The following is a 12947-nucleotide window of genomic DNA, read 5'->3' on the forward strand; positions in this document are numbered from 1 at the left end:
GTATTTCGTAGGAAAGAAAGTTATCAACAATCTCTGTCATTAATCGTAGGTTTATTTTTTATTTTGATTTATAAAAAAAGAAGGAAACATAAACCTTAAATCTTTTTCGTAGCTGGGCCTAGTAATTTCACATGCCTCTAAATTCTATTCACTAGTAACTTTTGTAACGTGTTAATATTTTCTTTCCAAACATGATATATGAAACTCTCTATTGAAATAACTTGCCACCTTTTTTCTTACTCACAAACGAGAAACCATTACCACACAAAAGCAATGTAATGTATATAAATAATAAATACTTATACAACAAACTAGAATAGTGAAGTTCCAAGTTTAGCTTCATAGTTTCCGCAATTAATTCTGAGAACTCTCAAACATGACTATCTCCTACCAAGATACAAAAAAATAATAATATATAACTCAAACCCACAAATGATCACTTTAACATACAAAGGGTCTTGATTCTGAAATTTTTAAGGGTCTCGTGATGATGGGTATGCTGAAACCTCATCCTGCCATTTTTTTACTCCACTTATGTATATAATATTATGTATAGTATATATACCAAGTATATAAATCATGGATGGTTCGGATCACTTTGTATTTCTTGAGCTAGTTCTCTAGTTAGATTGTCAGCACGATCATCATGTCCACCAGAAAATGTGTACACCCTGAATGCAAATTGGAATGCCCTCCATAGCAATTTAGCACATTCCTTTTTTGGTCCATCACTCTTCTTTGCTGCATCATCGCGCTTCTCCTGCATTATGTTCAACCAAATCAAGATACAGTTCGATTACAATTTGAATTTAATGGATATAAAGTCACGCTATAACATTACATTATTCATCATTTATATGTTCTATGTTTTCGACTTTTAAATAAAAGTTATACACTATACTCTTGTGAATCTGTCTCAAATTGAAGAAAAATTTAAGATAATTGAAATGTAGTGGTTTACTTTGTTCTAAATTGGATTAGTTACCTTTATTGCTAACTCCATGCAACCGGAGGATACATCCACCATTGCTTCCTTGATCTTTATAAGAATGTGGAAGTCGAATTCGATATTGTGACCCTTAAATTTCTTGGTCTCTTCATCCTTGGTTCGTTCCAAAGCATCTAATTCTGTTTTGATCTGTAAAAATTGCTCTTTTGGGTTAGAAATGAAGTCAAAACCATAATGAAGGAGGTTAATAAAACTGATAATTTTGGCTTACCTTGTTGAAATAACGTTCAACCTTGTCAAGAAGCTGACCAACTGGAGTCACTACTTTCCAATTTTGAAGCTCAGTGAATATTGAATTCAACTTATTGTATAGTGCAGCAGCCATTCTTATAGCTTCCAACTTTTTTGTAGGGAAACCTTCAAACCGTGATAGCACCTACACAGAAATCGAATGGCATACCGTGGTAAACGAAAGAGCTAATAGTACTGAATAGCAGCATAACAAAGTGGACTGAACTTTCTAAACTCACCTGTGATTCATCTGTAAGATTCTCAAGAACAGACTCAACATCTTTGTGGAACTTGCTCAATTCTGCCATGTCCTTTGTCTTGAAATTAGTAATAGCAGTTCTAAGCTCTATGATTTGTTTTGTGTACTTTTGAACATCTTCTTCTATTTGTAGGAAGTAAGAAGATCTAATGAAAAGTGTAAAGAAAAAAGAAAAGGAAAAACAGTTCAAAGTGAGACATATGCTTTCATGAATAATATCACAGTAACAATAATCAAACTTTTTTTCTCACTAGGTAAGATCAGCTACGTGGATTAAGTTACGCTATGACAATAACCAACTTTTTTCTCATTAGGTAGAATGGACTACGGGATTGAACGATATCATAATGTAGTATAGATCACGGAAGAAATTGCTATTGTGATTGTTTTAAAAGGCATACCTTTTTGTCATCTCAGCTAGAGCATCAGCCATTCCTTTTCCTCCGGTGTTTGCTCCTCCAACTGCACCTTTTCTCCCAGCAGCAGATGATTTTCCTTTCAAGTTAGATCCTTCCAGTTTTCCCTTTAGAGTTCTATACAGATTGCCTAATTGTGTTGACCTTTTCAGTTTAGTAGTTGCCTTGGGGCGCAAGGATCTCCCTGCTCCAGGTGGAGGTGGTGGTGGCCCTGCACCTCCTATCCCACGCGGTACCGGTGGTGGAGGTGCTGGAATAGATCCACCTTTCAAGGGTCCTGGTGGTGGTGGCGGTGGTGGAGCTGCAACTGCTGCACCTGAGCGTATAGGCATTGATGAAGGCGGTGGTGGTGGTGGTGGAGTTGCAACAGCTGATGAACCTGGACCCATAGGCATTGGTGGTGGTGGTGGTGGTGGTGGAGTTGCAACAGCTGATGAACCTGGACCCATAGACATTGGTGGTGGTGGTGGTGGTGGTGGCGTTCTAACTGCTATTGCACTTTTCTGCAAGTTCAGTGCTGATGGTGGAGGTGGTAGTGATACTGCCAAATTTGGCTGCGAAAAAGGTGTTATTGGTTGTGGTTTAGGAGGGGGTGGGGGTGGCTGAGGAACTGTCTTTGTCAGTATCATAATGGATAATTTGGGAGGGGGTGGTGGTGGTTGTGGCACAGTGTTTGTTTGAATCATAGGTGGTGGATCAGGCACTGATTCTTCTTGCATGGGAGAAGGTTTTTGTGCAAGTTTGGGAGATTGTGGTTGAAGTGGTCTAGGAGATAGTGGTGGTATCTCCACTTCCCCAATTCCTTGAAGTTTAGGTGTTTTCTTAACATCATCATGAGTAATTGTGCAATCTGATTCTTCCATTGTATCCAAATAAAAAACAAGATCTTCTGATGTATCCCTTGCAGGAGTATTTCTAACCATATTGTCATCATCTATTTCCATTTGTCTTGTTGGTTCCTCTTCTATCTTGCTATTCTGGTGTCCTATATGAGTTGGTGACATATGGAACGACAAGCGCTTTACGTCGATTGGATTCAATTTTTCTACTGCTTGAACTCTGAGAGAATAAAGAAGTGATGAGCCAGAAGAACTTCTTGGACTGTCTGAGTATTTCATCAATTCCGGAAGGACGGATTTCGGTGTGTTAGGAGAAGAGCCGAAAGAGTAGTTGCTATCTGTAAAGGAAGAGGTTCTCATTATGAATTTTCCAAATGAACTAGCTTTTGGACTGAAATCTTTCTTTAGGTCATCTTCTTCCATGCTATCAAACCTCTCACTTGTCAACTTAATCAAACAATCAAGTGTCACCAACATTGTTTCACCTGCATAACAATAGATCAGTCATTGTGTCAAAAATTATGACTCTTGGTTTGATATAAAATCATTGATCAGTTAAAAGACAAGGACACATGCTTAGGCTACGCATATTGCTTTTATCTTTGCATGATGGAAACACAATGTTGAGCTTCTCCATCCAATCATTATTCATTGTCCATGATTCTCCAAGAGATTTCAAAGCCTCGCAGAAGTAGGCCATAGCCTGGTATAAAATTGTAGCATTAGTATTATGAGAGGCTAAAATTTTGATATTTAATAAAGCACTATGCTCTATAATAGGCATAGTTAACTACATATTTATGCATGGTTAATTAAGCATGTAAAAATGGTGTTCAAATATCATTTTCTAGATAATAGTTAGAATAATTTCAAGTACAATTAAATGCTGAAACCTGATCTATAGACTTGTCTTTCATCTTGGACACTTCATCTTTTGGTACAATCTCAGGGTCAAGTCTATGCAGATCTTCAAGGGTTTTCAACACCACCTGTAATATAACACATTAAAGATGAACTTATGAAGGAGGAAAAATGAAAGAAAGAATGCTATTTGTCTCAAAATAGAAAGAAATCATATATAATGCACCTCACGCAAGGAAGCAGAGCTGTTGCATGGAGCCAGGTCCATGATGTCCCTGAAAGCAAAGATCTTCTTATGGATCTCAACCATTAAAATCAATTGGTCTGCACCTACAAATGACAACTCCATTGATTCTCCACTTTCTTTGTTCTGAGACTTTGAAGATTTCTTGGACGAGGGGGATCTTTTCAATACCTTCAATTGATTATACAGTTATTATAATTAATTACTTATACATTATGAAGAGTGTCTGTACCATATAGATAGCTACTGAAATTCACAGGTTACCAATGTAACATGCCTTTAAATTCTTTTAAAAACTTCATTCTAGAGAGATTCTCTAAATGTCTCCATTGATTGAAATGTTTTGAAGCAAAAGTTAGATGAATGTTAAGGTATAATGATAATACAACAACTGCAATACCAATCTATATGAAATGTCATCAGATTTACTGAGATGACAGCTCTTAACTTTCCCTCAGTCACTTGCTCTTTGTTTTTCATATAAAAATGTCAATCCATGGTCGTGGTCCCATACACGGCCTAACATGTAACACTGCCTACCAACAAATGTCTAGCCCACATGGTTGTGCGTATGGTCATGTGTCACACCACACCCAAGGTACACGGTCGTGGATGACCCACAATCCGACTATGGTTTCCCGTGTAACTCGGTCACTAACGGTGCATTGAGACCACGGTTGTGTGTCTCAACACGACTTGGCCGTGTTCCACTAGAATATAAGTCATGTGCACATTATAACATACACAACCCAACTAGATTCAGTTAAGTTATTCAAATTTACATGTTTTCTTTTAACAGATTGAAGGTTAGGGAGCTAGAAAATGAAATATGCTGGATGAGATTAAGATATCATTACAAGTGGAGAAAGTGTGAAATGACAATAACTTCATTACTCATGACTTGAATCTTCAATTCTTAGTTATTTGTTGTAGGTTCATAGTTGGCTGCTTTATATTTTATCCGTAAATAATTAATATCTCTGCTGAAAAGAAGCAACGATGATCCAGATTATTAATATTAGCCCAAAAAAAGTCTCCTTTCATCCATAAAGATAGTAGAAAACAATGACAATTTGCTTTTTCAAAATCTCAATATCCAGATTTTGAGTTTTCTGTTGAGGGGTTTAGATTATTTTTATTTGAACAGATATTGAAGATAATTGATACCCAAATACTTCTAATAGATAAATATCAAAACAAAAAAGGTTAGAATGTTACCTCAATAGAACTAGTAGCATTCATCTTGCGACGAAAGAGCATTGGCTTCAAACCGCAGAACCCCACGGAAGCCATGCCCTATTGCTTATATTGACCCAAACAAAATAGAAGCAATGGTAATGCCCACCACCACATTACGAAAAACGTGTATAATAATCCTGATCAAAATGTTGGGTTTGAAAATGTATTAAAAATTACAAGAGAAATGTTCAACAGCACAGAAAGAAAAGAAATGTTCAAACTTTTCCTATGCAGGAATATGAATAAATAATCAACACATTGGGTTGACAATAGAAAAACTCTTAGACATGCATGCACGCAATTAAGGAGATTGATTAATTAATTAATTAATTAATCTCCTAAGGGTGATGGTGAAAATTAAGCAATATAATATGTAATGGGACTTTCTTATAAGAGAGAGAGAGATAATGAGGTAATATATAACAACCTCGTTAGATGAGAGCATACACTGCTACAGAAAATGGTTGAAATGGTTTAGTGTTTGTTTATGGTTTGTGTCTTCATTAACAACAACAACTGATAACTGATGCAGAAAATGGTTGAAATGGTGATTGGCTTACATCACCTTCTAAAAATAAGACAGCGTTAATTAAACAACTTTTCTTGAATTCTCCATGCGGGTATCAACTTCAATGTTTAACCATCTTTTTTTCTTTTTTTAATGCTAATAAACTCATAAGTATGAGTATTAGTCGTGTGTGTTTAATTAAATATTAATTGATTGATAATTCCCATCATGTAACTCCCAAACTATGTGTTATATATTCTAGATCTTTCAATTTGAGGAATGGGAAGAGAAAATGTATGTGTGGCGTACTTATCTCATAAAAGTAAAATCAGCTTCTAAAGTAAAAAAATGGAGGCAATTGGAGGGTGTGAATTTCTGAAGTGGGTGAAAGTTGGGCATACATGTCAACAGGAGTCTCTACAAATATACATTAATATATATATATATATAGGTTTGCTAACATAACTAACATTGTTTTATAGTTAGATACAATGTCAATATTGTGTACCATAAAAATTGGGCAATATATACCCTTAAAAATTGGGCAATATATATCCTTAATGTTATGTTGAAATGAGTAGTGTGACAATAATATTTTGATAAGTTGTTAATCTGAAAATAAAAATTAAAAGTTTATTCTCTTCTCACTCTCTCATCTCAATCATTCAAAAGTACATCTAACATCACCTAAGAACCTTAATCCCTAATTTTTACAATTTTAATTTTCAATATATTAATCACATACCAAAACCAACAAAACAATATTATTAAGTAACGCTATAAATTGGAGTAAACATTACCCTCATTATTTTATCTTCAATTACAGTTAAAAAAATGTTTTTTTCTTCGTAACTTGGTGAAAAAAGGATTGAATTGGCACAAGAGGAAAAAACGTAGAATAAAAAGAACCACGTAAACTTAGAATAAAAAGAACTCAGTAAACTTAGAATAAAAAGAACCCAGTTTCTGAAGATTGGGAAATAGGGTTTATGAGATTTCCTATGTCTGAATTGGGTGTGTATAATAATTTTGGGGAAAATGACATAATGCATTTGTTTCACTTTTGAAGGTTTGAGATGGGGAGTGAGAGGGGAGAAAAAAGAAAAAAAAAGAAGTTATTGTTTCATTGTCTTGGGTCTGTAATGCATTAAAGATTGGAAAAAGAAAAATTGTGTTTCATTATGTTGCTGCACCTTTGAAGGATTGAGATAGGAGAGTGAGATAAGAAAGAAGATAATAAATTCTTGTTTTTAATTTTCAGATTAACAGCTTACCAAAATATCCTTGTCATCATTACCCATTTCAACATAATATTAAGGGTATATGATGTCAACTTTTATGGCACACAATCCTAACATGGACATAACTGAAAAAGAAAGTTACATGTTAGCCAACCCATTAGGATAAGATTTATATAAGTGTATTATTCATCCTTCATTTGTATTATTATTATTATTTGAATAATTAATAATAACTAAACATGTATATAAACTTTATTTAGTGACAGTATATAAAACTTATATACTATAGTAAATATATTTCTCTCATAAATATAAACTTCATATTTGTATTTTCTTCATATTTCAAAAATATCATGTCCTCATCTTTTTAATTAATCATATTTTACCAAAATATAAAAATGTTACTTTTTATTTTTAAAATTTTTATTTATATTTAATTGACAATTTTTAATTAATTGGGATTGCAGACTGAGATAGGGTATGGTGATGGGAAATTTGTGATGTAATGCATTCCACTTTAAAGTGGGAAAATGAATGGGATAACTTATCACATTTTGTGTCTCATTCTATAGCAATTCCATAAAAAGTTGCAATATATTTAAAAGGAAAAATAAAAAAACATGGACATAAAGTTTTGGAATAGAGAATATAAAACATTCACGTTAAAATTATTCTATATTTTGCTTCTTTCATCCTAATAGTAGTAGACAATGAGGTCCTCCCCCATGCCTTGTAGAAATTTCATCATTCTAACTTAGATAGAACAGTTAATCGCAATTATATTACTTTGTTTTTGCATGATTTTTTTCTTGGTCATATATTATAAGTTTCACTTTGATTTTTTCTCATACTCTTTAGGCCAACCCCAACAACCAGCAACAGTTCATAACGAATCCAAATCCTCATTCAATTATATGTTGAAGATGTTAAATTAAATCTTCTAAAAATATTAAATTGTTAAAGTAATGCCTTATCCAACTCTGCTTCCCTTTGTTTGGACCAAATTCCATTACTTCGAAATACATAGATTCCAAAATTAATACTTAAATTTACCAATCCTTTCTTTCTAATGTTCCTTTCCAATGTGTTATGTAGATTGAGTATAAGGAACCCATACTTGTTTTTCTACATTGTGCAAATGTTATGGTATTATGTAACCACTCAAAGCACCATTACCATGTATCCTCTTGTCTTCAATGTGGTACACGAATTTAGAACTGTTCTATCACAACAGGAACCAAGTTAACTATGACACTAGGAATATTAACTAAATCCTTATACTTGTCTACCCACTTAAAACTAGGTTATCAACCAGTAGAGATCCTCTTCATTAATAGAGAGACAAGTATTACAAAAAACAAAGAAAACAATAACGTGGTAAGACCTTTTTATCCTTTTATATACAATGAAATAATACTTTACTATTAAAAATACATATAAAATCAAGTATTTATCTCAGGATACTTATTCGCTATCAACCCAACTACACTCCTTTTTGGGAAGGTAGCTCAGCCTATAATGGCTGCCCCTCTGTTGAGACTTGAGAGTATTATAGCCTATGGCTCATTCAACTGTGCCTCTAGTCATAAACATTTTAGGTAACGGGATATGTGTAATATCTTAAATTGCAAAATTAATGTAAGGTGCAAGTTCATGTGGCCTCACATAAGGAACAACATGGACTTGCATTTATTAAAAAGCTAAAATAGCTTCTATGAAGATTCAACAGATATTCCACCACCCTAAAATGCCTAACTCCAGCTACATTCTTCCATGTAGCTCTTTGCATTATCACATGGTTTAACATGCATCCTTTGTTCAGTTACATAAAATAACGAGGAAGGTAATGTGAGATTTATTTAATAATGACGATGAAAATGACATAATTTGAATGTGATAATATGAGAGGAGTTAAGTTACTGTTTTGAGCCCATGTTAAAGTTGACGTGAGTTGTCTAACTATTTAAACCAAGCCCGGGAGAATGAAATACAAACTCAATTTTAATTGGATTGGTTCAATTCCATTTATGAAATTCATCAATTTAGTCCAGACTAATTAACAATTGGGTTTGAATGATCAAATTTGTTTTTAAGTTGGTAAATTTTGAATGAGATTGGATCAAATCATTTTGTGGTTTCGGATTGTGTTGCAGTCTTGCAGAGGATGATATGTGAAAGTGACATGGACTTAACCTTAGTATTGAAGTTTCTAAATTGAGCTTATATCTCCGTTATTAGAGAGTCTAGACCATACTATTGCCACAATTTGAAACTATTCAACATAAATTTGATCTTTTACGTTTAGAAACTCTAAGAATATCATGTGTGAAACTGTTCATTCAAAAATGTTTTTTTATACAACTGGGTAGAAAACATGCATTAAGCATAGACATTATATCCTACCGTGAGCATGAATGTTTGGTATTGATGGATAAATCATAGATGTGAGAGAAATGTTAATTGAGGTGCCAAATTTATTGGGAAAAAACAATGAATGTTTATTAAGTGTTCTACCATTGGTCAATAGCTGAGCAATAATAGAAGAAACGACAAGCAGAAACAAATCTTGAAAATATAGTGGCCCAAGATCCCACACATTCTTGTATTAAATTGGATTTAACATGAAAGCAACATGTGAACTATTTTACAGTCAGAGTTCTCAGTGTCAGGATCAAAAATGATTCTCAACAAGTGGTGTTGATGATGAAATATTATCAATAAAATTCAGGCAATAATATCATTGCAACATAATAAACATATACACACCACAAGAATATTCCATCACATTCTGTAAGTTCAGCAGTTCTGAATCAGACCCTGTATCTATCCATAGTCATTCCTCATCACAAAGCACTCAGAAACCTTTTAAAAAAATAAAAACAAAATCATATGCTGATGAATAATGCTACAGTAGAATACTTGCATACATATGAAGCTGAAACTAAAACATTACAGCTCCAAATATTACTGTTTGTAAGAATTACAAAACCAACACGGAATATACCCCATCTAATATACTAATCTATATGAAACACAGACCAAAAACCCCAATTAAATTAAATATAACTAACCTATTAACATTACCAAATTTTGCATATTTCTGTTGTCTCAACTCAAGGTTTGATATCAGAATCATCCCAAGGATCCTTTAGATCAGTTGAGACCAATGAATCAATATCCTCCCAGCTCCAATAGTTAGACATTCCCATGCCACCACTAGTAGCTGTTATCTCCCATGCATGTGTGTTAATAGAACCAGTGCTTGGTATTGCACTGTTCATAGTTGAGTCCTCCACATAGTTATAAACATTGGATGATGATCTTAAAGGGTTTGTGTAAAAAGAGCTTGAGGTTGAGAAAGGGAAGTGGAGGCTTTGGTTTTGAGCCAGAGGCAAAGATGAAGAACTCAGAGTCATACCAAAGTCCTTACTCTCCAAGTCTCTCATGTTCATCAGATTCTGTTGTTGTAGTAGCAAAGGTGGTGGACCAATCAGTGCTTGATAGAGAGAAGAAGACATGTTTTTTTGATCAAGAGGAATTTGAATAGTGTTCATGTTATTAGTGGTACAAGTAGAATTAGTGGTTGTGGTGGTGGAAGAGGTTGTTGTTGTTGTTGTTGGTGTGGTTGGTTTTTTGACCCTTTTATTCTTCCTGATACCACCAACAGGAACATTTCTAAGAGTTCCACCTTTAGTCCAGTGCCTCTTGCAAGCTCTGCAGAAATGGCGAGGCTGAGACTTGTTGTAGTTATTGTAGTAACAAAATTTTGTATTTGTTGAGTCACATCTTGGACACTTCAAAGTCTCTGATGATTCCTCACTTTGTTGTTGTTTCTTCATTTGATGAGGCTTTGGAAGAAGCTCTAACTTTTGAGGTTCCAATAAGCCATTGTTCCAATCAAGTCCACTGCTAGAAACTTGCTTAGAACTCAAACCCATGTCTTAAATTGTTCACACCTTGCAAATCAAACACTAATAACTAGAAAAGCAATAAGATGAAGAAGAAAAAAAGCAGCAAATTTTAGCCCTTTGATGAGTTGTAGTGGTTGAATGGAAGGATATAGTACTTGTAGTAGTGAGCATGTATTTTCTTTTATCTAATGTCTATATCATATGCCTATTTATGATGTTATCTATCTGTAAAAGAAGCAATAATTATAAACAAGAAGATAAGCAAAAAATATTTGAATGATGAAGGTTTTGATTACTACTAGAGGGGAGGGGGTGTAGTAGTAGAGGGGGCAACCCTATAAAATTTATGCAGAATTTGGTAACAACCTATGACTTCAATTTTCTTTCTACTCACACTCAAGTATTATAGAAGGGGAAAGGAGAGCAATACTTCACCCCTAATGTGAAAGTGGGTGGTTGACACGTGGAAGTTTTTAGGCCATTGATAGTGCTCTTATGTGAAATGAATATATATATATATATATATATATATATATATATATATATATATATATATATATATATATATACATACATACATAGCAGCAGGCCAGCAACGACTTAAGTAAGAATGGTTTGTAGAACAATAAATTTGGATCTTACGACTAATCATGGATAATTAAGGTTAAAAAACTTGGCAGGTACACTAGGTCCATGGGCTAATTTGTATTTTGTTTGTAAATGGATATTGATGAAGGGAAAGAGGGGGTGGTAATAGTGGGGCCTAAGATTCTTAGTGAGGTTAAAAACAGTTGGCAGAGGCATGGTTTGTAGTGGGACACAAAGGAAAGAATAGAGGTGGTGGTGATTTATGGTCCAATATATGTCATATTATTATTACATGTACCAAGGTGGGGTTATATCTATGTGATCCATAATGCACGTGTTAACTTTCATCACTATGGTTAATCTATTACAATTTTCATCATCCCATTATGTCATGGTATTGTGATTATCCAAAAAACAATTGTTATTTTTTAAATTACATTTATTCTATTTCAACTATTCTCAACACTTATGTACATGGATTGACATATAAAGTGTAAGACAACATATTTGGTATCATATATAGGTTAGCTATAATATATTGAAGTTTATAGCTAGTAACCACCCTCAGTCAAATAATTTGAAAGTCAGAACCCTTCATAACAGGGGAAGTTTTGTGGAATGCTTGAACTCTTTATTCTATAATGCATATTTTTTACTATATTCAGTAATAAACAATCCTCTAAATTTTCATTAGAGAGAGAAGGAAGATATATTTGGTGTAAAATATTGAGTAAATAGTGAAATTATTATTATAGACATTTTAAATGAGTAGGAGTTATCAAATTTGAATGTCCAATGTCTGAACACAAATTCAGGTACAATGGATGAGTAGCAGCTAGCAGTTTCGGTCAAAGATTGCCAATAATGTGAATTTCAAGTTACTCTATGGTACAAAAAGAAGTTAAAGAATTATAATGAAAAGTTTAGATCAAGTTACTTTCATAAAATTGTATCAACAAAATCATCTTTCCTTTCATAAGAAACTGTTTCAGGAAAAATAAACATAAATTGAACAATATTGAGTTAATCTAAGAGAAATAATGGCACCATAATTTTTCCAACTTGGCCGCCACAAGATTAAGATTTCAGGACCACAAAATGCACATGCATGTTTATTATTAAGCCACGGTTAGGGTATGATATCACACAATTAAAAACAAATGATAAATTTGATATCTTTGAAGGATAGATCTGAACTCTATAGATAGAATGTGCATGGAAATCAATCTTGGTCGGTTGGTTAGGTAGAGGGTCTAGGCTGGTCGACTGCATCAAATTGAAAACGACAAAACATAGAATGTTTGGACCATATTCAAATGTAAAATCTCTCCTTTAGTATCAAGAATGGGTGAAAATGTTTACAAATTTGTAAGGTTCAAATGTAAAATCTCTCCTTTGATATCAAGAATGGGTGAAAAAATTTACAAATTTGTAAGGTTTTGATTTAAAATGTGATTTTATGGGTAGTTTTCACTTTTTCCGTGACTCGGTAACAATAGGACTTTGGTTGAGAATGACACTCAATTAAATAAATCCAAGTTGAACCTTGAGAAAGGCATGAGTCTATTATGTCGAAGATGCCACTTATGTCCATCAAACTA

At 33.6% G+C, this 12947-nt stretch overlaps 2 protein-coding genes across 3 annotated transcripts; both read right to left on the bottom strand.

Annotated features, from left to right (window-relative positions):
* On the bottom strand, nucleotides 240–5394 carry LOC109349332 (uncharacterized protein At4g04980-like). Its single transcript, XM_019590098.1, has 9 exons — nucleotides 5078–5394; nucleotides 3842–4030; nucleotides 3648–3743; nucleotides 3331–3457; nucleotides 1901–3239; nucleotides 1480–1645; nucleotides 1221–1385; nucleotides 986–1138; nucleotides 240–760 (listed from the first exon to the last, which is right to left on the bottom strand). Exons 1-9 carry the CDS (start codon nucleotides 5150–5152, stop codon nucleotides 578–580), a joined length of 2493 nt encoding a protein of 830 aa, XP_019445643.1. The 5' UTR covers nucleotides 5153–5394; the 3' UTR covers nucleotides 240–577.
* Nucleotides 9960–11241, bottom strand: LOC109349333 (dof zinc finger protein DOF1.4-like). 2 transcript variants are annotated; one of them, XM_019590100.1, is made up of 2 exons: nucleotides 11058–11241; nucleotides 9960–10803 (listed from the first exon to the last, which is right to left on the bottom strand). In XM_019590100.1, the coding sequence occupies exon 2, from the start codon at nucleotides 10783–10785 to the stop codon at nucleotides 9961–9963; it is 825 nt and encodes a 274-aa protein (XP_019445645.1). In that variant the 5' UTR covers nucleotides 10786–10803; nucleotides 11058–11241; the 3' UTR covers nucleotide 9960. The 2 variants fall into 2 exon arrangements, with proteins under 2 accessions (XP_019445645.1, XP_019445644.1); XM_019590099.1 differs by having other exon boundaries at nucleotides 9960–10825; nucleotides 10964–11241.

The sequence above is a fragment of the Lupinus angustifolius genome, chromosome LG06 (genome assembly GCF_001865875.1).
Source record: "Lupinus angustifolius cultivar Tanjil chromosome LG06, LupAngTanjil_v1.0, whole genome shotgun sequence".
Classification (NCBI taxonomy): domain Eukaryota; kingdom Viridiplantae; phylum Streptophyta; class Magnoliopsida; order Fabales; family Fabaceae; genus Lupinus; species Lupinus angustifolius.

What these genes read in the sequence shown, in the direction of transcription:
- LOC109349333 (XM_019590100.1), bottom strand. Translation starts at nt 10,785, where the DNA reads ATGGGTTTGAGTTCTAAGCAAGTTTCTAGCAGTGGACTTGATTGGAAC.
- LOC109349332 (XM_019590098.1), bottom strand. Translation starts at nt 5,152, where the DNA reads ATGGCTTCCGTGGGGTTCTGCGGTTTGAAGCCAATGCTCTTTCGTCGC. An exon ending in GCTCTGCTTCCTTGCGTGAG is followed by an intron (nt 3,744 to 3,841) that starts GTGCATTATATA and finishes GTTATATTACAG; the next exon opens with GTGGTGTTGAAAACCCTTGA. An exon ending in CTAGCTGAGATGACAAAAAG is followed by an intron (nt 1,646 to 1,900) that starts GTATGCCTTTTA and finishes ACTTTTCATTAG; the next exon opens with ATCTTCTTACTTCCTACAAA.